Raw genomic sequence first — 24,934 nt, 5'->3', positions numbered from 1 at the left:
AAAGAAGAAGTTACAGGTCTGTGAGAGCCAGAAATCTTGCTTGTTTGTAGGTGACCAAATACTTATTTTCCACCATAATTTGCAAATAAATTCATAAAAAATCCTACAATGTGATTTTCTGGATTTTTTTTCCTCATTTTGTCTGGCATAGTTGACGTGTACCTATGATGAAAATGACAGGCCTCTCTCATCTTGTTAAGTGGGAGAACATGCACAATTGGTGGCTGACTAAATACTTTTTTTCCCCACTGTATGTAAACTTCCGACTTCAAATGTACAATTGTGAGGGGAAATGTTGTTGTCTGAAGAGATAGCAATTGAAATGGCTGGTGGGCGGAGCTACAGGAGGACGGGCTAATGGCTGGAATGGAATAAATGGAACGTTATGATGGGTTTGATACCGTTCCGTCCTCGTATATATATCTCCGCCCACCACCCTCCTCTGTAACAATGTAGCCCTACCTGGACCAGGTGAGCTGACGAGGTTGCTGATGTCATCGACGGGGGAGGGGACCGGTTGGAGGGGGGAGGGGATCTTCACAAGTGGGGCGTCGCCCTCCAAATCCCGCCCTCCTTCCTTTGGCTGCTCCAACACACTCTACATACAACGAAGTCAGAACGTTGATCATAAAATGTTTTACATTTGGAGACGGTGGCCACGTAAACGCAACCAAAGCATGGTAATGGATTGATGTCTAGACCTGGAGAATAAACCCTCCTCCTCACAGCTGCCCATGTCCCTTAATGTTGATGATGTGGTTGTTACTGACAAGGAGCACATGGCTGAGCTCTTTAAATCCCCACTTCATTAAGTCAGGATTCCCATTTGACTCAGCCACGCCTCCTTGCACGTCCAACATTTCCTCATCTCCCAGCCCTTCTAATGCGACTAGCCCCGATGCTCCTCCCTCTTTTTCCCCTGCCCCGCTACAAAGTTTCTCCCTGCAGGCGGTCACTAAGTCCGAGGTGCTAAAGGAGCTCCTTAAACTTGACCCCAAAAAAACATCTGGGTCACATGGTTTAGATCCTATCTTCTTTAAGGTTGCAGCCCCTATCATCACCAAGCCTGTCTCTGACCTTTTTAACCTGTCTCTCCTCTCTGGGGAGGTTCCCATTGCTTGGAAGGCAGCCACGGTGCGTCCTTTATTTAAAGGGGGCGATCAAGTTGATCCTAACTGCTATAGGCCAATTTCTATTTTGCCCTGTTTATCAAAAGTGTTGGAAAAACTTGTCAATATTCAGCTGACTGGCTTTCTTGATGTCTATAGTGTTCTCTCTGGTACGCAATCTGGTTTCCGCTCAGGTTATGGATGTGTCACTGCAACCTTAAAGGTCCTAAATGATGTCACCATTGCCCTTGATTCTAAGCAATGTTGTGCTGCTATTTTTATTGACTTGGCCAAAGCTTTTGATACGGTAGACCATTCCATTCTTGTGGGTCAACTAAGTACTATTGGTGTCTCTGAGGGGTCTTTGGCCTGGTCTGCTAACTACCTCTCTCAAGGAGTGCAGTGTATAAAGTCAGAACGTCTGCTGTCTCAGCCACTGCCTGTCACCAAGGGAGTACCCCAAGGCTCGATCCTAGGCCCCACGCTCTTCTCAATTTACATCAACAACATAGCTCAGGCAGTAGGAAGCTCTCTCATCCATTTATATGCAGATGATACAGTGTTATACTCAGCTGGCCCCTTCCCGGATTTTGTGCTAAACGCTCTACAACAAAGCTTTCTTAGTGTCCAACAAGCTTTCTCTGCCCTTAACCTTGTTCTGAACACCTCCAAAACAAAGGTCATGTGGTTTGGTAAGAAGAATGCCCCTCTCCCCACCGGTGTGATTACTACCTCTGAGGGTTTAGAGCTTGAGGTAGTCACCTCATACGAGTACTTGGGAGTACGGCTAGACGGAGCACTGTCCTTCTCTCAGCACATATCAAAGCTGCAGGCTGAGGTTAAATCTAGACTTGGTTTCCTCTATCGTAATCGCTCCTCTTTCACCCCAGCTGCCAAACTAACCCTGATTCAGATGACCATCCTACCCATGCTAGATTATGGAGATGTAATTTATAGATCGGCAGGTAAGGGTGCTCTCGAGCGGCTAGATGTTCTTTACCATTCGGCCATCAGATTTGCCACCAATGCTCCTTATAGGACACATCACTGCACTCTATACTCCTCTGTAAACTGGTCATCTCTGTATACCCGTCGCAAGACCCACTGGTTGATGCTTATTTACAAAACCCTCTTAGGCCTCACTCCCCCCATATCTGAGATACCTACTGCAGCCCTCATCCTCCACATACAACACCCGTTCTGCCAGTCACATTCTGTTAAAGGTCCCCAAAGCACACACATCCCTGGGTCGCTCCTCTTTTCAGTTCGCTGCAGCTAGCGACTGGAACGAGCTGCAAAAAACACTAAAACTGGACAGTTTTATCTCCATCTCTTCCTTCAAAGACTCAGTCATGGACACTCTTACTGACAGTTGTGGCTGCTTCGAGTGATGTATTGTCGTCTCTACCTTCTTGCTCTTTGTGCTGTTGTCTGTTGCCCAATAATGTTTGTACCATGGTTTGTGCTGCTACCATGTTGTGTTGCAGCCATGTTGTGTTGCAACCATTTTGTTGTCATGTGTTGTTGTCATGTGTTGTTGTCATGTGTTGCTGCCATGTTATGTTGTTGTCTTAGGTCTCTCTTTATGTAGCGTCTCTCTTGTTGTGATGTGTATTTGGTTCTATATTTTTTATTTTGAATCCCACCCCCTGTCCCCGCAGGAGGCCTTTTGCCTTTTGGTAGGCCATCATTGTAAATAAGAATTTGTTCTTAACTGACTTGCCTAGTTAAATAAAGGTAAAATAATTTTTAAAAAATGTATCCCATTGACTGCTTACATGACAAGGAAACCAATACGTACTTTTGCAATCTGGGTGACCTCTTTAATTTGTAACTCATGCAGTGGCGGATGGTGTTACTTTAAAATCAGTGGATGGTTTCATAGTAATGCCTTGAATGGACAGTGTCCTCCCTTTACTGCTGATCAAAGCAGCTAGCTGTCTCTCTCTGCCTATCAGCGTGTGAGTGTGTGTGTGTGTGTGTGTGTGTGTGTGTGTCTCCTCACCTCACTGTTGTCCTCCATTAGAGAAGCTAGCTGTCTCTCTCTGCCTATCAGCGTGTGAGTGTGTGTGTGTGTGTGTGTGTGTGTGTGTGTGTGTGTCTCCTCACCTCACTGTTGTCCTCCATTAGAGAAGCTAGCTGTCTCTCTCTGCCTATCAGCGTGTGTGTGTGTGTGTGTGTGTGTGTGTGTGTGTGTGTGTGTGTGTGTGTGTGAGAGTGTGAGAGTGTGTGTGTGTGTGTGTGTGTGTGTGTGTGTGTGTGTGTGTGTGTGTGTGTGTGTGTGTCTCCTCACCTCACTGTTGTCCTCCATTAGAGAAGCTAGCTGTCTCTCTCTGCCTATCAGCGTGTGAGTGTGTGTGTGTGTGTGTGTGTGTGTGTGTGTGTGTGTGTGTGTGTGTCTCCTCACCTCACTGTTGTCCTCCATTAGAGAAGCTAGCTGTCTCTCTCTCTGGACCAGGAGACTGACATGTTTGATGGGGTTGGTCAAGGCCTCAGCATACTCTATAAAACATGTTTGATGGGGTTGGTCAAGGCCTCAGCATACTCTATAACATACGTTTGATGGGGTTGGTCAAGGCCTCAGCATACTCTATAACACGTTTGATGGGGTTGGTCAGGACCTCAGCATACTCTATAACACGTTTGATGGGGTTGGTCAAGGCCTCAGCATACTCTATAACACGTTTGATGGGGTTGGTCAAGGCCTCAGCATACTCTATAACACGTTTGATGGGGTTGGTCAGGGCCTCAGCATACTATAACACGTTTGATGGGGTTGGTCAAGGCCTCAGCATACTCTATAACACGTTTGATGGGGTTGGTCAAGGCCTCAGCATACTCTATAACACGTTTGATGGGGTTGGTCAGGGCCTCAGCATACTATAACATGTTTGATGGGGTTGGTCAGGACCTCAGCATACTCTATAAAACATGTTTGATGGGGTTGGTCAGGGCCTCAGCATACTCTATAACATGTTTGATGGGGTTGGTCAGGGCCTCAGCATACTCTATAACACATGTTTGATGGGGTTGGTCAGGGCCTCAGCATACTCTATAACACACGTTTGATGGGGTTGGTCAGGGCCTCAGCATACTCTATAAAACATGTTTGATGGGGTTGGTCAGGGCCTCAGCATACTCTATAAAACATGTTTGATGGGGTTGGTCAGGGCCTCAGCATACTCTATAAAACATGTTTGATGGGGTTGGTCAGGGCCTCAGCATACTCTATAAAACATGTTTGATGGGGTTGGTCAGGGCCTTAGCATACTCTATAACACACAACACAAAAGGAGCAATGCACCCTGGTACACACACTTAATAACACTTGTTGTTGCATTTAAGTGCAGAAAACACTGTCATCAAAGTAACTTCCTTGGTAGGTGATGTCAGAGTTCAGCTAACGTGAACGAGTTCTCTCAGTAAAAATGTAGTATTTCTGATAACTCAGGTCATGAACGCCACATTACCCTGGGGCGTATTCATTACATCTTACAACGGAAACCGTTAACCGTTTACCGTTTAAGAACCAAACGGAAGCAAATGGAATGAAACGGAGAGGGACCTGAACTTGTCCAATAGATAACTCTTTCTGTTGCAAAACGTTCTGCAACAGACAAAACGTTTTGCAACCGAATCGGCGTATTGAATACATCCCTGTTGTTCTTTAGGGATGTAGTCCTATGGGGTTATGGGCAGTGTAGTCCTATGGGGTTAAGGGTAGTGTAGTCCTATGGGGTTAAGGGTAGTGTTGTCCTAGGGGGTTATGGGTAGTGTAGTCCTTAGGCTTGGGTGGTATACCGTATTTACCGTATACCAGGCTATTTGTAAAAAGCCACAAGGATGGTTTTTCAACACCGTCAATCATTTTTAATACATTTGAGTATTTGTAGCTACTTTTTAAGTTAATACCTGCAGTCAATTTGTGCAATAGGTTAGGAGATAAAGAAGATTGCGTTCTTCAGTTTACCTGTCACATAATCTTTCATTATGATGCTTACCGGTAGTCCCCAGTCACGTGGTGTTTGTTTACAAACACACAACGACGAGAGACCGGAGCCTTGTGAGTCACCCACTGTTGTGCAACATGCGCCAGGTGATCTAATTACAGTATGGAATTCACAACTAAATGTTTGCCAGCTAGATATCTTATAACTATTAAGTTAACTGTCTAAAATGTGCTAAATACTCTCCAGTTGTGCATTTGGTTTGCTAATTTAGTAGTTAGTTAGCTATCTAGCTAAGTGGTTAGCTTCTTCCAAAATCAAGCTTTGCTTGGTAACAGCAGAGAATCCCAACCTGGATCAATAACCTTGCTGGCTAATATTTGTTTTGTGCGTGCAGCAAACCGTGAGTAGCATTTTTGAGCTACTTATAAAGTTTAGGTCAGAGACTGTATAAAATGTTTGCAATGCACTCGTTAGCATTTAGATAGCATTCGCTATGGGATTCTACATGTGCTTGGTAGCATTGCTAACCTTCGGTTTACAAAGGTCCAGTGGGGTTTGAAAACAGCACCCATTGTGTTCAGTGCCGTTATTACTGAATATCCCGGTATGGCACAAGGTCGGTATAAAGGTATGACAATCTGAATACCGCCCAGGCCTAGGAGTCCTATGGGGTTATGGGTAGTGTAGTCCTAGAGGCTTATGGGTAGTGTAGTCCTAGTGGTTTATGGGTCGTGTAGTCCTAGGTGTTTATGGTAGTGTAGTCCCATGGGGTTATGGGTAGTGCAGACCTAGAGGCTTATGGGTAGTGTAGTTCCAGAAGGTTATGGGTAGGTTAGTCCTAGAGGGTTATAGGTAGTGTAGTCCTAGGGGGGTTATGGGTAGGGGTTTTCTTACCCTGGTGTTCATTAGGAATGTAGTCCTGAGCCTCAGTGTAGACCAGGAGGGAGGGCAGCATCAGAGGCTGGTTCATCTCATTCTTCAGGCTGATGTAGTGGTAACCTACACACACACAGGATTTATAAAAACACACTCGTTCAAAGATCCCAAGAAAACAACAGATCTCATAGTATTACAGGTGATTCACCATTATGATAATAGATTGAGAAACAAAAGATTGCAAGTAAATCCCCATGGCAACAGATTACACTTAGTCTGAATGCCTGAATCAAGCAAACCATCCTCAGTACTGACCAGGGCGGATAGTTGACACAGGGCAGATCCGATGTCCCAGGAACTTCCCATTCTCCTCAAACACAGCTATCCTCAAAGAGGCCAGGGTGGGGAGGACCACCTAGAGAGGAGGAGGGGAGGGGAGTAGAAGAGAGATTATCATTACGATCCCAGAGAGGCCTGGGTGGAGAGGAGGAGAGGACCGCCAAAGAGAGGAGGAGAGGACCGCCAAAGAGCGGAGGAGAGGACCGCCAAAGAGAGGAGGAGAGGACCGCCTAGAGAGGAGGAGAGGACCGCCAAAGAGCGGAGGAGAGGACCGCCTAGAGAGGAGGAGAGGACCGCCTAGAGAGGAGGAGAGGACCGCCTAGAGAGGAGGAGAGGACCGCCTAGAGAGGAGGAGAGGACCGCCTAGAGAGGAGGAGAGGACCGCCTAGAGAGGAGGAGAGGACCGCCTAGAGAGGAGGAGAGGACCGCCTAGAGATGAGGAGAGGACCGCCTAGAGAGGAGGAGAGGACCGCCTAGAGAGGAGGAGAGGACCGCCAAAGAGAGGAGGAGAGGACCGCCAAAGAGAGGAGGAGAGGACCGCCTAGAGAGGAGGAGAGGACCGCCTAGAGAGGAGGAGAGGACCGCCTAGAGAGGAGGAGAGGACCGCCTAGAGAGGAGGAGAGGCCCGCCTAGAGAGGAGGAGAGGACCGCCTAGAGAGGAGGAGAGGACCGCCTAGAGAGGAGGAGAGGACCGCCTAGAGAGGAGGAGAGGACCGCCTATAGAGGAGAGGACCGCCTAGAGAGGAGGAGAGGACCGCCAAAGAGAGGAGGAGAGGACCGCCTAGAGAGGAGGAGAGGACCACCAAAGAGAGGAGGAGAGGACCGCCAAAGAGAGGAGGAGAGGACCGCCTAGAGAGGAGGAGAGGACCGCCTAGAGAGGAGGAGAGGACCACCAAAGAGAGGAGGAGAGGACCGCCAAAGAGAGGAGGAGAGGACCGCCTAGAGAGGAGGAGAGGACCGCCTAGAGAGGAGGAGAGGACCACCAAAGAGAGGAGGAGAGGACCGCCAAAGAGAGGACCGCCAAAGAGAGGAGGAGAGGACCGCCTAGAGAGGAGGAGAGGACCACCAAAGAGAGGACCGCCTAGAGAGGAGGAGAGGACCGCCTAGAGAGGAGGAGAGGACCGCCTAGAGAGGAGGAGAGGACCGCCAAAGAGAGGAGGAGAGGACCGCCAAAGAGAGGAGGAGAGGACCGCCAAAGAGAGGAGGAGAGGACCGCCAAAGAGAGGAGGAGAGGCCCATCTAGAGGGAGAGAGAGAAATTATCAGTTGTTTTATCACAATGCAGGGCTAACAAATGAGCCTTATTGAAATGAATGGAATTGGAAGTAGTGAAAGAAGTTTGACTTTCCCAGCATTATGGGCTATGTTACCTTGTGTTTTTGTGTTTCTGTGAGTGTGTGTTCGGTTTGTGTGTGTTGAGGCTGTGTTAACGTTACCTTGTTGAAGACAAACGTCTCGTCATCCCAGACAGGGTCCAGGCTGTTCCCATTGGACGTCCTGGTGCGATACTTCCTCTTTGTGTCGGCAGGAAGTCCAAATAGGTCCACTTCCACGTACACACTCACTTTCTTATCGGTCAGGAACTGACCTGAGATCACCTGGAGATGGAGGGATGGAGAGAAGGAGATGGTTACACACACACACACACACACACACAGAGAGAGAGAGACACACACAGTTACTCCTACCCACTCACCCTGATCTTGACGGTGTTGGCTACGATGCCGTCCACAATGTTCTCAGTGAAGGGGTCAAAGTGTTTGTCTGTCCGTCTCATAAATTCTGGTTTCAGCAGGTAGCCACTGTGACCATTATACTCAAATACTCCCATGTTCAACTGCATGGGCAGGTCTGAGGGAGAGAGGGGGATGGAGGAGAGAGGGGAGGATGGGGGGAGGGAGGAGGGAAGAGGGAGATTGTCAGTCATGGAAATAAGTGAAACAGGGGGACCGAATGAGAGAGAGGGAGAGAGAGAGCGAAAGAGAGAGAGAGAGCGAGAGAGCGAGGAGAGAGAGAGAGAGTGAGCAAGAGCGAGAGAGGGGAGAGAGAGAGAGAGAGAGAGAGAGAGAGAGAGAGAGAGAGAGAGAGGATGGAAGGATGAAGAGGAGAGGAGGGAAGGAAAGTAGAATAGAAGGAAGTGGACTTACCAAGTGTCTGGAAGTTTAGAGCCACCATCTGACAGCCTACGTTCCAGAAGAGTTGGGGCATGTAGTTCGAACTGTCTACCCTGGTGCCCTTAGGATAGATACGACTCAGCTGCTTCTTATTGTACTCAACAAACTCAATGGGGGCACTCTTCAGTGTGTCCATACCCTTGGTCTCAACGAACGATGACATCTCAAAATACTTATTCCTCTCTGTGAGTGAGTGAGAGTGAGAGTGAGAGTGAGAGAATATATTAAAATCTGTTAAAATAAATCAATGTGTGTGGATTGGCTGATCATTTAGCTGGTCTAATGAGCTACATGAGAGTGGTGGTTAGGCCTAACGATGCCTATCCTCCCACACACACACACACACACACACACACACACACACACACACACACACACACACACACACACACACACACACACACACACACACCTCGCTCTCAACACACACACTCACTGTTTGCGACCTCAAAGCTCTTGAACTTGACAGGTTCTATGTAGTTGACCAGAGTAGACATCTCCTCTGTTGCATTCACCTCACTACTAGCAGTACCCTGAGAGAGAGATAAAAAAATACATCATTCAGTACAAAGAATTTGAAACAAAAGATGAATAAAATATATAATATTTATTGGGTGAAAAGCCAAATGTGTGTCCTCTTGCCACAACCTGAGGGACAGCCAGTGAAAAGTGCAGTGTAATGCCAATAATATTTCCCATTTAGTTTTGTTTTGGCTTTCATACCATGTAATGTGTCTTCTCAGTCATGTTGAGACTGGTCGACTACTATTGCTTTAATGTATTGTTATTCTCATTAATATTGTTGTTGTAGTTGCTGTTAACGGTAATCCCATTTCCACTACTACTACTATTATTATTGATACCTTATTGCTGTTAATGGTAATCCCATCTCCACTACTATTATTATTGATACCTTATTGCTGTTAATGGTAATCCCATTTCCACTACTACTACTATTATTATTGATACCTTATTGCTGTTAATGGTAATCCCATTTCCACTACTACTATTATTATTATTGATACCTTATTGCTGTTAATGGTAATCCCATTTCCACTACTACTATTATTATTATTGATACCTTATTGCTGTTAATGGTAATCCCATTTCCACTACTACTACTATTATTGATACCTTATTGCTGTTAATGGTAATCCCATTTCCACTACTACTATTATTATTGATACCTTATTGCTGTGAATGGTAATCCCATTTCCACTACTACTATTATTATTGATACCTTATTGCTGTTAATGGTAATCCCATTTCCACTACTACTATTATTATTGATACCTTATTGCTGTTAATGGTAATCCCATTTCCACTACTACTACTATTATTGATACCTTATTGCTGTTAATGGTAATCCCATTTCCACTACTACTACTATTATTGATACCTTATTGCTGTGAATGGTAATCCCATTTCCACTACTATTATTATTATTATTGATACCTTATTGCTGTTAATGGTAATCCCATTTCCACTACTGCTACTATTACTATTGATGTTGGTCCCACCATTTTTGTTATATGTATACCTTGACAATGTAAGTAATTTAACTTGCCATGTCAATAAAATCTATTGAATTGAATTGATAAGGGAGAGATAGAGAGAGCGAGAAAAAGGGAGAGATAGAGAAATGTAAATTCAAGCAGAAAACTAACAACAATGACAAATGGTTTAATGAAGAATGCAAAAACCTAAGAAAGAAATTGAGAAACCTATCCAACCAAAAACAGAGATCTGGAAACCCTTAGCTTACGCCATCACTATGGGGAATCACTAAAACAGTACAAAAAAATACCCTAAGAAAAAAGAAGGAACAGCATGTCAGAAAACAGCTCATTGTGATTGAAGAATCTATAGAATCAAATCACTTCTGGGAAAATTGGAACACACTAAACAAACAACAACACGAAGAGTATCTTATCCAAAATCGAGATGTATGGATACACCACTTCTCCAACCTTTTCGGTAATATAACAAAGAACCAACAGCAAAAACATATACATGATAATTTACAAAACTTAGAATCAGCTATTAAAGACTACCAGAACCCACTGGTTTCTCCAATTACATTAGATGAACTTCAGGACAAAATACAAACCCTCCAACCAAAAAAGGCCTGTGGTGTTGATGGTCTCCTCAATGAAATGATCAAATATAAAGACCACAAATTCCAATTGTCTATTCTTAAACTCTTCAACATTATCCTCAGCTCCGGCATCTTCCCCAATATATGGAACCAAGGTCTGGTCACCCCAATCCACAAAAGTGGAGATACATTTGACCCCAATAATTAGTGGAATCTGCATCAACAGCAATCACAGAAAATTCCTCTGCAGTATCATCAACAGCAGACTCAGCAAATGTCAAATTGGATTCTTACCATAATACCGCAGTATGACAGACCACGTATACACCCTGCACACTCTTATTGGCAAACAAACAAAACAAAAGCAAAGTCTTCATGCTTTGTTGATTTCAAAAAACTTTTTACTCAATTTGGCATGAGGGTCTGCTATACAAATTGATGGAAAGCGGTGTTGGGGGAAAACATATGACATTGTAAAATCAATGTACACAACCAACAAATATGCAGTTAAAATTGGTTAAAAAAACACAGATTTCTTTCCTCAGGGCTGTGGGGTGAGACAGGGATGCAGCTTGAGCCCCACCCTCTTCAACATATACACTAAGTGTACAAAACATTAGGAACACCTGCTCTTTCCACGACAGACTGACCAGGTGAATCCAGGTGAAAGCTATGATCCCTTATTGTTGTCACTTGTTAAATCCACTTCAATCAGTGTAGATGAAGGGGAGCCAATTGAGACATGGATTGAGACAATTGAGACATGGATTGTGTATGTGTGCCAATCAGCAGGTGAATGGGCAAGACAAAATATTTAAGTGCCTTTGAAAGGGGTATGGTAGTAGGTGCCAGGCGCACCAGTTTGAGTGTGTCAAGAACTGCAACGCTGATGGGTTGTTCACGCTCAACAGTTTCCCATGTGCATCAAGAATGGTCCACCACCCAAAGGACATCCAGCCAACTTGACACAGCTGTGGGAAGCATTGGACTCAACATGTGCCAGAATCCCTGTGGAATGCTTGACACCTTGTAGAGTCCATTCCCCCGACAAAGTGAGGCTGTTCTGAGGGCAAAAGGGGGTGCAACTCCAATATTAGGAAGGTGTTCCTAATGTTTTTTTACACTCAGTGTATATCAACGAATTGGCGAGGGCACTAGAACAGTCTGCAGCACCTGGCTTCACCCTACTGGACTCGGAAATCAAATGTCTACTGTTTTCTGATGAAGGTGGGCCTACAGCAGCACCTAGATCTTCTGCACAGATTCCGTCAGACCTCACCTACAGAGAGATTAACCTAGATAAGAGTTTCCTCAGCCAGCTGGTTCTGAGGCTCTGTTCAAAATCACAAACAGACCCCACAGAGCCCCAGGACAGCAACACAATTAGACCCAACCAAATTATGAGAAAGCAAAAAGATAACTATTTGACACACTGGAAAGAATCAACCAAAAAATAGCAAATTGGAATGCTACCTGGCCCTAAACAGAAAGCACACAGTGGCAGAATACCTGACCACTGTGACTGACCCAAAATTAATAAAATCCTTGTGAGCATAGCCTTGCTATTGAGAGAGGCCACCCTAGGCAGACCTGGCTCTCAAGAGAAGACAGGCTATGTACATACTGTCCACAAAATGAGGTGGAAACTGAGCTGCACTTCATAACCTCTTGCCAAATATGACCACATTAAAAGACACATTTCCTACAGATCACAGACCCACAAAGAATTAAAAAAAAAAAGATCTAACATTGATAAACTCCCATATCTGTTAGGAAAAATACCGCAAGATTTGTGGCCCGTTGCCATGAGAAAAGGGCAACCAGTGGAGCACAAACAACATTGTAAATACCGCCAATATTTTACTGTTTATTTATCTTCCCCCCATTATTCATACTACAACTATTTGCACATTGCTAAAACACTGTACATAGCCGATAATATACAACTTGAAACCTTTGAGTGCAATGCTTACTGTTAATTTATTATCATAAATTTGTTTCTTCTCACTTTTGTTTAATGTTTATTTCACTTGCTATGGCAACGTAAACATACAGTTGAAGTCGGAAGTTTACACACACATTTTTGTTAACTGTAATTTCGTTAGTTATGCGCCAACATTCCCTCCATCTTGTGCCAACATCAGTTCTTTTTAAGTCTTGGTTCCAATAGTTGATATTTTATTCTAAAGAGATTGTCAGTTGGATATGTCGTCTGCAAGGTTTTGGAGATCTTCCCTATCATATGAACATCCTTTTCTGACTCAAAGATTCCCTCAAGGTTGCGCTGATGTCCAAAAGATTTAACTATACAGTTGAAGTCGGAAGTTTACATACACCTTAGCCAAATACATTTAAATTCAGTTTTTCACAATTCCTGACATTTAATCCTAGTAAAAATTCCTTGTCTTAGGTCAGTTAGGATCACCACTTTATTTTAAGAATGTGAAATGTCAGAATAATAGTAGAGAGAATGATTTATTACAGCTTTTATTTCTTTCATCACATTCCCAGTGGGTCAGAAGTTTACATACACTCAATTAGTATTTGGTAGCATTGCCTTTAAATTGTTTAACTTGGGTCAAACATTTCGGGTAGCCTTCCACAAGCTTCCCACAATAAGTTGGGTGAATTCTGGCCCATTCCTCCTGAAAGAGCTGGTGTAACTGAGTCAGGTTTGTAGGCCTCCATGCTTGCACACACTTTTTCAGTTCTGCCCACAAATGTTCTATAGGATTGAGGTTAGGGCTTTGTGATGGCCACTCCAATACCTTGACTTTGTTGTCCTTAAGCCATTTTGCCACAACTTTGGAAGTATGCTTGGGGTCATTGTCCATTTGGAAGACCCATGTGACCAAGCTTTAACTTCCTGACTGTCTTGAGATGTTGCTTCAATATATCCACATAATTTTCCTTCCTCATGATGCCATCTATTTTGTGAAGTGCACCAGTCCCTCCTGCAGCAAAGCACCCTCACAGCATGATGCTGCCACCCCCGTGCTTCATGGTTGGGATGGTGTTCTTCGGCTTAAAAGCTAACCCCTTTTTCCTCCAAACATAACAATGGTCATTATGGCCAAACAGTTCTATTTTCGTTTCATCAGACCAGAAGACATTTCTCCAAAAAGTACAATCTTTGTCCCCATGTGCAGTTGCAAACCGTAGTCTGGCTTTTTTATGGCGGTTTTGGAGCAGTGGCTTCTTCTTTGCTGAGCGGCCTTTCAGGTTATGTCGATATAGGACTCGTTTTACTGGGGATATAGATACTTTTGTAACAGTTTCCTCCAGCATCTTCACAAGGTCCTTTGCTGTTCTGGGATTGATTTGCACTTTTCGCACCAAAGTACGTTCATCTCTAGGAGACAGAACGCGTCTCCTTCCTGAGCGGTATGACGGCTGCATGGTCCCATGGTGTTTATACTTGCGTACTATTGTTTGTACAGATGAATGTGGTACCTTCAGGTGTTTGGAAATTGCTCCCAAGGATGAACCAGACTTGGCTGATTTCTTTTGATTTTCCCATGATGTCAAGCAAAGAGGCACTGAGTTTGAAGGTAGGCCTTGAAATACATCCACAGGTACACCTCCTATTGACTCAAATGATGTCAATTAGCCTATCAAAAGCTTCTAAAGCCATGACATCATTTTCTGGAATTTTCCAAGCTGTTTAAAGGCACAGTCAACTTAGTGTATGTAAACTTCTGACCCACTGGAATTGTGATAGTGAATTATAAGTGAAATAATCTGTCTGTAAATTGTTGGAAAAATTACTTGTGTCATGCACAAAGTACATGTCCTAACCGACTTGGCAAAACTATAGTTTGTTAACAAGAAATTTGTGGAGTGGTTGAAAAACAAGTTTTAATGACTCCAACCTAAGTGTATGTAAACTTCCGACTTCAACTGTGTTTCCCATGCCAATAAAGCCCCATTAAATTGAATTGAGAGAGAGAGAGAGAGAGAGAGAGAGAGAGAGAGAGAGAGAGAGAGAGAGAGAGAGAGAGAGAGAGAGAGAGAGAGAGAGAGACAGAGCGAGAGACAGAGCGAGAGACAGAGCGAGAGACAGAGCGAGAGGCCGACAGAAAGAGGTACACAGAACCATTACGTGTTCATTTGCTCACTAGGATGACCCAAGTAAATAGAACACTCTTCGGGGAACAATAAAAGGACAATCAATCAATTAGTAGAGAACTCACCTCATCAGAGTTTGGTTTCTTCAGTTCAGCCACTGGTTCATCTTCCTCCTCCTCATCACTTTCTCCCTCCCCTCCTATCAGAACACATGTAAACATGTTACCTATGTCTGTCCATCTGTCCATCCACCCCTCTCTCCCTCCCCAGCATGTTCTATCATTCAGGAAGTGAACTGACCAATAGATTTGCGAGGATCTCCATCTTTCACCAGCTTCTCTTCCCCATTGGATAGCAGCTGGCCTCCCTCGCTCTCACTGAAATGACAGTCTAAACACACAGGAAATACATACCCTTGTCAATATACTGTATACCACTACAGGAAATACATACCCTTGTCAATATACTGTATACCACTACAGGAAATACATACCCTTGTCAATACAGTGCATTCGGAAAGTATTCAGACCCCTTGACTTTTTCCACATTTTGTTACGTTACAGCCTTATTCTAAAATGGATTAAATCGTTTTTCTCCCCTCATCAATCTTCACACAATACCCCATAATGACAAAGCAAAAACAGGTTTTTAGAATTTTTTGTAAATGTATAAAAAAATAAGGAAATGTAACTTAGATATCACATTTACATAAGTATTCAGACCCTTTACTCAGTACTTCGTTGAAGCACCTTTGGCAGCGATTACAGCCTCGAGTCTTCTTGGGTCTGAAGCTACAAGCTTGGTACACCTGTATTTGTGGAGTTTCTTCCATTATTCACTGCAGATCCTCTCAAGCTCTGTCAGGTCGGATGGGGAGCGTCGCTGAACAGCTATTTTCAGGTCTCTCCAGAGATGTTCGATTGGGTTCAAGTCCGGGCTCTGGCTGGGCCACTCAGAGACTTGTCCCGAAGCCACTCCTGCGTTGTCTTGGCTGTGTGCTTAGGGTCGTTGTCCTGTTGGAAGGTGAACCTTTGCCCCAGGCTCCTGTCTGGCCACTCTACCATAAAGGCCTGATTGGTGGAGTGCTGCAGAGATGGTTGTCCTTCTGGAAGGTTCTCCCATCTCCACAGAGGAACTCTGGAGCTCTGTCAGAGTGACCATCAGGTTCTTGGTCACCTCCCTGACCAAGGCCCTTCTCTACCCGAATGCTCAGTTTGGCCGGGCGGCCAGCTCTAGGAAGAGTCTTGGTGGTTCCAAACTTCTTCCATTTAAGAATGATAGAGCCCACTGTGTTCTTGGGGACCTTCAATGCTGCAGAAATGTTTTGGTATCCTTCCCCAGATCTGTAGCTCGACACAATCCTGTCTCGGAGCTCTATGGACAATTCCTCCCACCTCATGGCTTGCTTTTTGCTCTGACATGCACTGTCAACTGTGGGACCTTATATAGACAGGTGTGTGCCTTACCAAATCATGTCCAATCAATTGAATTTACCACAGGTGTACTCCAATCAAGTTGTAGAAACATCTCAAGGATGATCAATGGAAACAGGATGCACCTGAGCTCAATTTCGAGTCTCATAGCAAAGGGTCTGAATACTCTGTAGCTCAGCTGGTAGAGCACGGCGCTTGTAACGCCAGGGTAGTGGGTTCGATCCCCGGGACCACCCATACGTAAAAATGTACGCGCACATGACTGTAAGTCGCTTTGGATAAAAGCGTCCGCTAAATGGCATATTATTATATTATTACTTACGTCAATTAGGTATTTCTGTTTTTTTGCAAAAATGTCTAAAAACCTGTTTTCGCTTTGTCATTATGGGGTATTGTGTGTAGATTGATGAGGATTTTTGTTATTTATTTAATCCATTTTAGATTAAGGCTGTAACGTAACAAAAAGTGGAAAAAGGGAAGGGGTCTGAATACTTTCCGAATGCACTGTATACTGTTTACCACTAGAGGAAAAGTCCCAACATAATACCTGTGGAAGCGTGTGTAGGTGTGTGTAGGTGTGTGTAGGTGTGTGTAGGTGTGTGTAGGTGTGTGTCCATACTTACTTTACACGCGTGTGTATCTATACCGTTAACAGGTGAAGCCTGCTCCAGTGTGTGTGTATAGACAGTGTATACCGTTAAGAGGTGAAGCATGCTCCAGTGTGTGTGTTTATAGACAGTGTATACCGTTAAGAGGTGAAGCATGCTCCAGTGTGTGTGTTTATAGACAGTTTATACCGTTAAGAGGTGAAGCATGCTCCAGTGTGTGTGTATAGACAGTGTATACCGTTAAGAGGTGAAGCATGCTCCAGTGTGTAGGTGTGTGTAGGTGTGTGTCGGTGTGTGTCGGTGTGTGTAGGTGTGTGTAGGTGTGTGTCCATACTTACTTTACACGCGTGTGTATCTATACCGTTAACAGGTGAAGCCTGCTCCAGTGTGTGTGTTTATAGACAGTGTATACCGTTAAAAGGTGAAGCATGCTCCAGTGTGTGTGTATAGACAGTGTATACCGTTAAGAGGTGAAGCATGCTCCAGTGTGTGTGTTTATAGACAGTGTATACCGTTAAGAGGTGAAGCATGCTCCAGTGTGTGTGTTTATAGACAGTGTATACCGTTAAGAGGTGAAGCATGCTCCAGTGTGTGTGTTTATAGACAGTGTATACCGTTAAGAGGTGAAGCATGCTCCAGTGTGTGTGTTTATAGACAGTGTATACCGTTAAGAGGTGAAGCATGCTCCAGTGTGTGTGTATAGACAGTGTATACCGTTAACAGGTGAAGCATGCTCCAGTGTGTGTGTTTATAGACAGTGTATACCGTTAAGAGGTGAAGCATGCTCCAGTGTGTGTGTATATAGACAGTGTATACCGTTAACAGGTGAAGCATGCTCCAGTGTGTGTTTATAGACAGTGTATACCGTTAACAGGTGAAGCATGCTCCAGTGTGTGTGTGTATAGACAGTGTATACTGTTAAGAGGTGAAGCATGCTCCAGTGTGTGTGTTTATAGACAGTGTATACCGTTAAGAGGTGAAGCATGCTCCAGTGTGTGTGTGTATAGACAGTGTATACCGTTAACAGGTGAAGCATGCTCCAGTGTGTGTGTTTATAGACAGTGTATACCGTTAAGAGGTGAAGCATGCTCCAGTGTGTGTGTATATAGACAGTGTATACCGTTAACAGGTGAAGCATGCTCCAGTGTGTGTTTATAGACAGTGTATACCGTTAACAGGTGAAGCATGCTCCAGTGTGTGTGTGTATAGACAGTGTATACCGTTAACAGGTGAAGCATGCTCCAGTGTGTGTGTTTATAGACAGTGTATACCGTTAACAGGTGAAGCATGCTCCAGTGTGTGTGTTTATAGACAGTGTATACCGTTAAGAGGTGAAGCCTGCTCCAGTGTGTGTGTTTATAGACAGTGTATACCGTTAAGAGGTGAAGCATGCTCCAGTGTGTGTGTATAGACAGTGTATACCGTTAAGAGGTGAAGCATGCTCCAGTGTGTGTGTGTATAGACAGTGTATACCGTTAACAGGTGAAGCATGCTCCAGTGTGTGTGTTTATAGACAGTGTATACCGTTAAGAGGTGAAGCATGCTCCAGTGTGTGTGTGTATAGACAGTGTATACCGTTAAGAGGTGAAGCATGCTCCAGTGTGTGTGTGTATAGACAGTGTATACCGTTAACAGGTGAAGCATGCTCCAGTGTGTGTGTTTATAGACAGTGTATACCGTTAACAGGTGAAGCCTGCTCCAGTGTGTGTGTTTATAGACAGTGTATACCGTTAAGAGGTGAAGCATGCTCCAGTGTGTGTGTATAGACAGTGTATACCGTTAAGAGGTGAAGCATGCTCCAGTGTGTGTGTGTGTATAGACAGTGTATACCGTTAACAGGTGAAGCATGCTCCAGTGTGTGTGTTTATAGACAGTGTATACCGTTAAGAGGTGAAGCATGCTCCAGTGTGTGTACATAGACAGTGTATACCGTTAAGAGGTGAAGCATGCTCCAGTGTGTGTGTATAGACAGTGTATACCATTAAGAGGTGAAGCATGCTCCAGTGTGTGTGTGTGTATAGACAGTGTACACCGTTAAGAGGTGAAGCATGCTCCAGTGTGTGTGTGTATAGACAGTGTATACCGTTAAGAGGTGAAGCATGCTCCAGTGTGTGTGTATATAGACAGTGTATACCGTTAAGAGGTGAAGCATGCTCCAGTGTGTGTGTTTATAGACAGTGTATACCGTTAACAGGTGAAGCATGCTCCAGTGTGTGTGTATAGACAGTGTATACCGTTAACAGGTGAAGCATGCTCCAGTGTGTGTGTGTATACCGTTAAGAGGTGAAGCATGCTCCAGTGTGTGTGTTTATAGACAGTGTATACCGTTAAGAGGTGAAGCCTGCTCCAGTGTGTGTGTTTATAGACAGTGTATACCGTTAAGAGGTGAAGCATGCTCCAGTGTGTGTGTATAGACAGTGTATACCGTTAAGAGGTGAAGCATGCTCCAGTGTGTGTGTATATAGACAGTGTATACCGTTAAGAGGTGAAGCCTGCTCCAGTGTGTGTTTATAGACAGTGTATACCGTTAAGAGGTGAAGCCTGCTCCAGTGTGTGTGTATATAGACAGTGTATACCGTTAAGAGGTGAAGCATGCTCCAGTGTGTGTGTTTATAGACAGTGTATACCGTTAAGAGGTGAAGCATGCTCCAGACTGTCAGGGTCTCCTGCCCTCCTCCTCAGACTGCCCCCGGTGGACGCTCTGTGGTGGTGCTTCTTCTTGTTCTTGATCAAGATCTTACCCAGCAGCTCCTGGGGCGACGGTAAGGGCTGAGCTGGGGTCAGCTGTTAGAGAAGACACAATACAATACATTAAAACAGGGCTAGTGTAAGGGCTGATCTGGAGTCAGTAGTGTTCCTAATGCACAGGAGGTTGGTGGCACCTTAACTGGAAAGGACGGGCTCGTGGTGATGGCTGGAGTGGCATGAGTGGAATAGTCTCAAATACATTCAAGGGAAAGGTAAATGGGGATACCTCGTCAGTACAACTGAATGCGTTCAACTGAAATGTGTCTTCCACATTTAACCTAACCACTCTGAATCAGAGAGGTGGGGGGGGCTGCCTTAATTGACATCCACGTCATCGGCGCCCGGGGAACAGTGGGTTAACTGCCTTGCTCAGGGGCAGAACAACAGATTTTTGCCTTGTCAGTTCGGGGTTTCGATCCAGCAACCTTTCGGTTACTGGCCCAACGGTCCTACCCGCCAGGCTAAACATCTGGTTTCCATGTGTTTGATACCGTTCCATTCACTCAGTTCCAGACATTATTATGAGCCGTCCTCCCCACAGCAGCCTCCACTGACTCCAGTAACTCCAACCCAACATTTACCTCCCCCTAAGCCAGGGCTGTGATTCTGTCTGCTAATAAGTTGTTTCCTTTCAATTCAATGTCCAAATAATACCTAGACAATGAGGTAAACAGTGACATTAATTGATCAATCAATTACAAGGGAGGAGCGAGAATCCGCAGACACTCAGCATTTCAGGAATTGAGTTTGACAACCCTGACCTCTAACCCAGACTCACCGGGTATTTCTCCAGAGGGTCGATGAGGAGGGCGTCTCCAAAGATACTTCGACAATACTCCGCCATCTTGGCCTGCTGCTTAGCCCTGAGAGAGACAGAGATAACATAATAATAACATTTGAAATGTCTATATTCTTTTACAACGTCTGTGAGTTTAATGTTTACTACTGTTGCCCTTGTTTATTGCACACTTGCTTTGGCAATGTAAACATATGTTTCCCATGCCAATAAAGCCATTCGAATTGAACGTTCTCTATATTCTTGGATTTCCCTTCTCACTACCCAGAATGCTTCACTCACGAGTCAACATGGTTTTCGAAGGAAAGGATGAGGGGATAGGGAGAGGTCTTGAACGCACTTTCTGCTATCGCCTCAATCACCTCCTACACACACAGAGAGACAGAGAGCGAGCGAGAGAGACAGAGACAGAGAGACAGAGACAGAGACAGAGAGACAGAGAGTGAGAGAGACAGAGACAGAGAGACAGACAGAGAGAGAGACAGAGAGACAGAGAGCGAGAGAGCGACAGAGACAGACAGCGAGAGAGACAGAGAGCGAGAGAGACAGAGAGCGAGAGAGACAGAGACAGAGAGAGAGAGAGAGCGAGAGAGAGAGAGAGAGAGAGAGAGCGAGAGAGACAGAGAGACAGAGAGAGAGAGAGAGAGAGAGAGAGAGACAGAGAGCGAGAGAGAGAGAGACAGAGAGAGAGAGACAGAGAGAGAGAGACAGAGAGCGAGAGAGAGAGAGAGAGAGAATATGTTAGGCAGGTGAACATCATAAACAATGTACTACAATGTGAGGACACTATGAGGACCAGCAGGTTGTCATTTCAGACTTACGCTGTCTGGGTTTAAACCTTCAAGGTTATGTCAGTTGTCATGGTGAAGCTGTGTGTGATGTAGAAGTACACACACACACACACGTACACACGCACACACACGCACACGCACCTTGAAGGGTATCTCAGTGGTCATGGTGAAGCCGTGTGTGATGTAAGGTTCTTCATCCTGCGGCCGTCCCTTCCAACAGTCCAGCTCGATACAGCGACAGCCAGTCAGCAACACCTGGCGATACATCTCTACTGACGACAGACCTGTCAACTGACCAACTGGGAGAGGAGGGAGTGAATACCTTTGTACCTTTGAGATTGTATGCATGCATGCATGCATGCCTGTATGTGTGTGTGTGTGTGTGTGTGTGTGTGTGTGTGTGTGTGTGTGTGTGTGTGTGTGTGTGTGTGTGTGTGTGTGTGTGTGTGTGTGTGTGTGTGTGTGTGTGAGTATTAACCTGTGAGGTATTTATGTGTGTTTAACAGTGTTATGTGTGTGTGTGTGTGTGTGTGTGTGTGTGTGTGTGTGTGTGTGTGTGTGTGTGTGTGTGTACCTACCTACCTACCTGTGAGGTATTTAAGTGTGTTTAACAGTGTGGTGTGTGTGTGTCAGGTGTGTGTGTGTACCTACCTGTGAGGTATGTGTTGTGTGAAGAGTTGATAAAGTAATGAGACATGGGTTGGTTCATATCATCTATGATGTCCAGTCTCTCTGGAGGGACGACAGTATTCTCCTCTCCCCCTAGATACCTACTGAACCCCATCAGACTGATCTGGTCTGGAGAGAGAGGGCGGGGGAGAGAGGGCGGGGGGGGGGAGAGGGCGGGGGGAGAGGGCGGGGGGAGAGGGCGGGGGGAGAGGGCGGGGGAGAGGACGGCGGGGGAGAGACGGGGGGGGGAGAGAGGCGGGGAGAGGGGCGGGGGAGAGGGCGGGGAGAGACGGCGGGGGGAGAGACGGCGGGGAGAGAGGGCGGGGGGAGAGAGGGCGGGGGAGAGAGGGCGGGGGAGGGGCGGGGGCGAGAGAGGGCGGGGAGAGCAGGGCGGGGAGAGGGGGCGGGGGGAGAGAGGGGGAAGAGAGAGAGAGAGAGAGGGGGAGAGAGGGCGGGGAGAGGCGGGGGAGAGAGGGCGGGGGGAGAGGGCGGGGAGAGAGAGGGCGGGGGAGAAGGGCGGGGAGAGAGGGCGGGGAGAGAGGCGGGGAGAGAGGGCGGGGGAGAGAGGGCGGGGGGAGAGGGGGCGGGGGGGAGAGAGGGCGGGGGAGAGAGGGCGGGGGGAGAGAGGCGGGGGAGAGAGGGCGGGGGAGAGGGCGGGGGGAGAGGGCGGGGGAGAGAGGGCGGGGGGAGAGAGGGGGAAGAGAGAGAGAGAGAGAGGGGGGAGAGAGAGCGAGAGAGAGAGGATCCAGTGTGCCGGTTTAGTCAATGTACAGTAGTGTACAGTAGTACATCATTGGTCCAAGACCATCATCATCATGAACACACACTATTACTCTCACCCCCCCCTCACCTCTCTCCAGCTGGCTGGCATTACACCCCCCTCCCCCCTCACCTCTCTCCAGCTGGCTGGCAATATGACCCCCCAACTCACCCCCCCTCACCTCTCTCCAGCTGGCTGGCATTACACCCCCCTCCCCTCTCTCCAGCTGGCTGGCAATATGACCCCCCAACTCACCCCCCCTCACCTCTATCCAGCTGGCTGGCATTACACCACCCTCCCCCTCCCCCCTCACCTCTCTCCAGCTGGCTGGCATTGCTCTGGTATTTCTCCATCTGTTGTCTGATCTGCTCTCTCTTCAGCGGAGGGTACAGCACCTCGTTGAGACGAGAGTCTCTCTGACGGCGGTTTATAAAGTCTGTCAGCTGATCCAGGGAGAGGAAGGGCTTCCCCTTAGAACCACTGGAAGGTAGGGTGAGGGAGGAGGGATGGAGAGAGATGGAGCAGGCATAATGTTGGTTAGAGAGAGATTAGGTTGGTAGAGCAGGTATAGAGAGATTAGGTTGGTAGAGCAGGTATAGACAGATATTAGGTTGGTAGAGCAGGAATAGTGTTGGTTGGAGGGAGATTAGGTTGGTAGAGCAGGTATAGAGAGAGATTAGGTTGGTAGAGCAGGTATAGAGAGAGATTAGGTTGGTAGAGCAGGCATAGTGTTGGTTGGAGGGAGATTAGGTTGGTAGAGCAGGCATAGTGTTGGTTAGAGAGAGATTAGGTTGGTAGAGCAGGTATAGAGAGAGATTAGGTTGGTAGAGCAGGTATAGTGTTGGTTAGAGAGAGATTAGGTTGGTAGAGCAGGTATAGAGAGAGATTAGGTTGGTAGAGCAGGCATCGTGTTGTTAGAGAGAGATTAGATTGGTAGAGCAGGTATAGAGAGAGATTAGGTTGGTAGAGCAGGTATAGAGAGAGATTATGTTGGTAGAGCAGGTATAGAGAGAGATTAGGTTGGTAGAGCAGGAATAGTGTTGGTTAGAGAGAGATTAGGTTGGTAGAGCAGGTATAGAGAGAGATTAGGTTGGTAGAGCAGGTATAGAGAGAGATTATGTTGGTAGAGCAGGTATGGAGAGAGATTAGGTTGGTAGAGCAGGTATAGAAAGAGATTAGGTTGGTAGAGCAGGCATCGTGTTGCTTAGAGAGAGATTAGGTTGGTAGAGCAGGTATAGAGAGAGATTATGTTGGTAGAGCAGGTATAGAGAGAGATTAGGTTGGTAGAGCAGGTATAGTGTTGGTTAGAGAGAGATTAGGTTGGTAGAGCAGGTATAGAGAGAGATTAGGTTGGTAGAGCAGGAATAGTGTTAATTGGAGAGAGATTAGGTTGGTAGAGCAGGTATAGAGAGATTAGGTTGGTAGAGCAGGTATATAGAGAGATTAGGTTGGTAGAGCAGGTATATAGAGAGATTAGGTTGGTAGAGCAGGCATAGTGTTGGTTAGAGAGAGATTAGGTTGGTAGAGCAGGTATAGAGAGATTAGGTTGGTAGAGCAGGTATAGAGAGATTAGGTTGGTAGAGCAGGCATCGTGTTGGTTAGAGAGAGATTATGTTGGTAGAGCAGGTATAGAGAGAGATTATGTTGGTAGAGCAGGTATAGAGAGAGATTAGGTTGCTAGAGCAGGCATAGTGTTGCTTAGAGAGAGATTAGGTTGGTATGGTTTGTTGCGTTGTTTGATGTAATAATGTGTCGCACTATGAGAGAGGGTGTATACAGCAAGTAACTGTCTGTTTGTGTGTGTGCATTCAAGCATGTGTGTGAGTATGTTTGTGTGTGTGTGTGTGTGTGTGTGTGTGTGTGTGCGCGCGCGTGACTCACATCTCTACGAAGATGCGTTCTATCTCAGGTCGGAGACAGAGACTGTCGAGGAAGCTATGGAACATCTCACATGTAAAGTCATCTGGCTTAATGCCCTCTGCCTGGAGAGAGGGATGGAGGAGTGGAGAGGTGGAGGGGGGGATGGAGAAAAGGAGGTAGGGAGATATAAGGGGGGGGAGAGAGAAGAGTGAAGAGTGTCAGTCGAAAGGCTTCTACACATCCAACTACAGCAAACCAACTATAGATGATCTGTTGGTTAGTCCAGAACTATGGGCAACTGTGTCCACCTTCACACTACACCGATTCATTCAACATCTGTCCATAGACGGATGGGTAGCGTAAAGGCTGATCTGGAGTCAGCTGTTAGAGAAGACATAATACAATACGTTAACAGGGATAGTGTAAGGGCTGATCTGGAGTCAGTTCCTAATGCACAGCTGTAGTTACAGTACCAGTCAAAAGTTTGGACACACCTACTCATTCAAGGGTTTTTCTTTATTTTGACTATTTTCTACATTGTAGAATAATAGTGAAGACATCAAAAACTATTAAATAACACATATGGAATCATGTAGTAACCAAAAAAAGTGTTAAATCAAAATATATTTTATATTTGAGATTCTTCTAAGTAGCCA

The 24,934-nt window shown here is 45.7% G+C and overlaps 1 protein-coding gene across 2 annotated transcripts in view; it reads right to left on the bottom strand.

Annotated features, from left to right (window-relative positions):
- Positions 1-24,934, bottom strand: part of LOC121554349 (1-phosphatidylinositol 4,5-bisphosphate phosphodiesterase beta-3) — a gene marked incomplete at its 5' end in the record, with an annotated part of 81,449 nt that overhangs the window by 14,668 nt on the left and 41,847 nt on the right. For both annotated transcript variants that reach the window (XM_045215784.1, XM_045215785.1), the window contains 17 exon segments: positions 463-598; positions 3,517-3,611; positions 5,954-6,058; positions 6,251-6,350; positions 7,710-7,871; positions 7,970-8,124; positions 8,421-8,630; positions 8,884-8,980; positions 14,739-14,812; positions 14,914-15,003; positions 19,282-19,438; positions 20,181-20,265; positions 20,481-20,563; positions 21,131-21,288; positions 21,641-21,787; positions 22,732-22,898; positions 24,300-24,400. In XM_045215784.1, coding sequence (XP_045071719.1) covers positions 463-598; positions 3,517-3,611; positions 5,954-6,058; positions 6,251-6,350; positions 7,710-7,871; positions 7,970-8,124; positions 8,421-8,630; positions 8,884-8,980; positions 14,739-14,812; positions 14,914-15,003; positions 19,282-19,438; positions 20,181-20,265; positions 20,481-20,563; positions 21,131-21,288; positions 21,641-21,787; positions 22,732-22,898; positions 24,300-24,400 — 2,122 coding nt within the window.

The sequence above is a fragment of the Coregonus clupeaformis genome, unplaced genomic scaffold (assembly GCF_020615455.1).
Source record: "Coregonus clupeaformis isolate EN_2021a unplaced genomic scaffold, ASM2061545v1 scaf0514, whole genome shotgun sequence".
Classification (NCBI taxonomy): Eukaryota; Metazoa; Chordata; class Actinopteri; order Salmoniformes; family Salmonidae; genus Coregonus; species Coregonus clupeaformis.
Note: the sequence above shows the minus strand (reverse complement) of the source record. Positions and strands in the feature narration are given on the sequence as shown.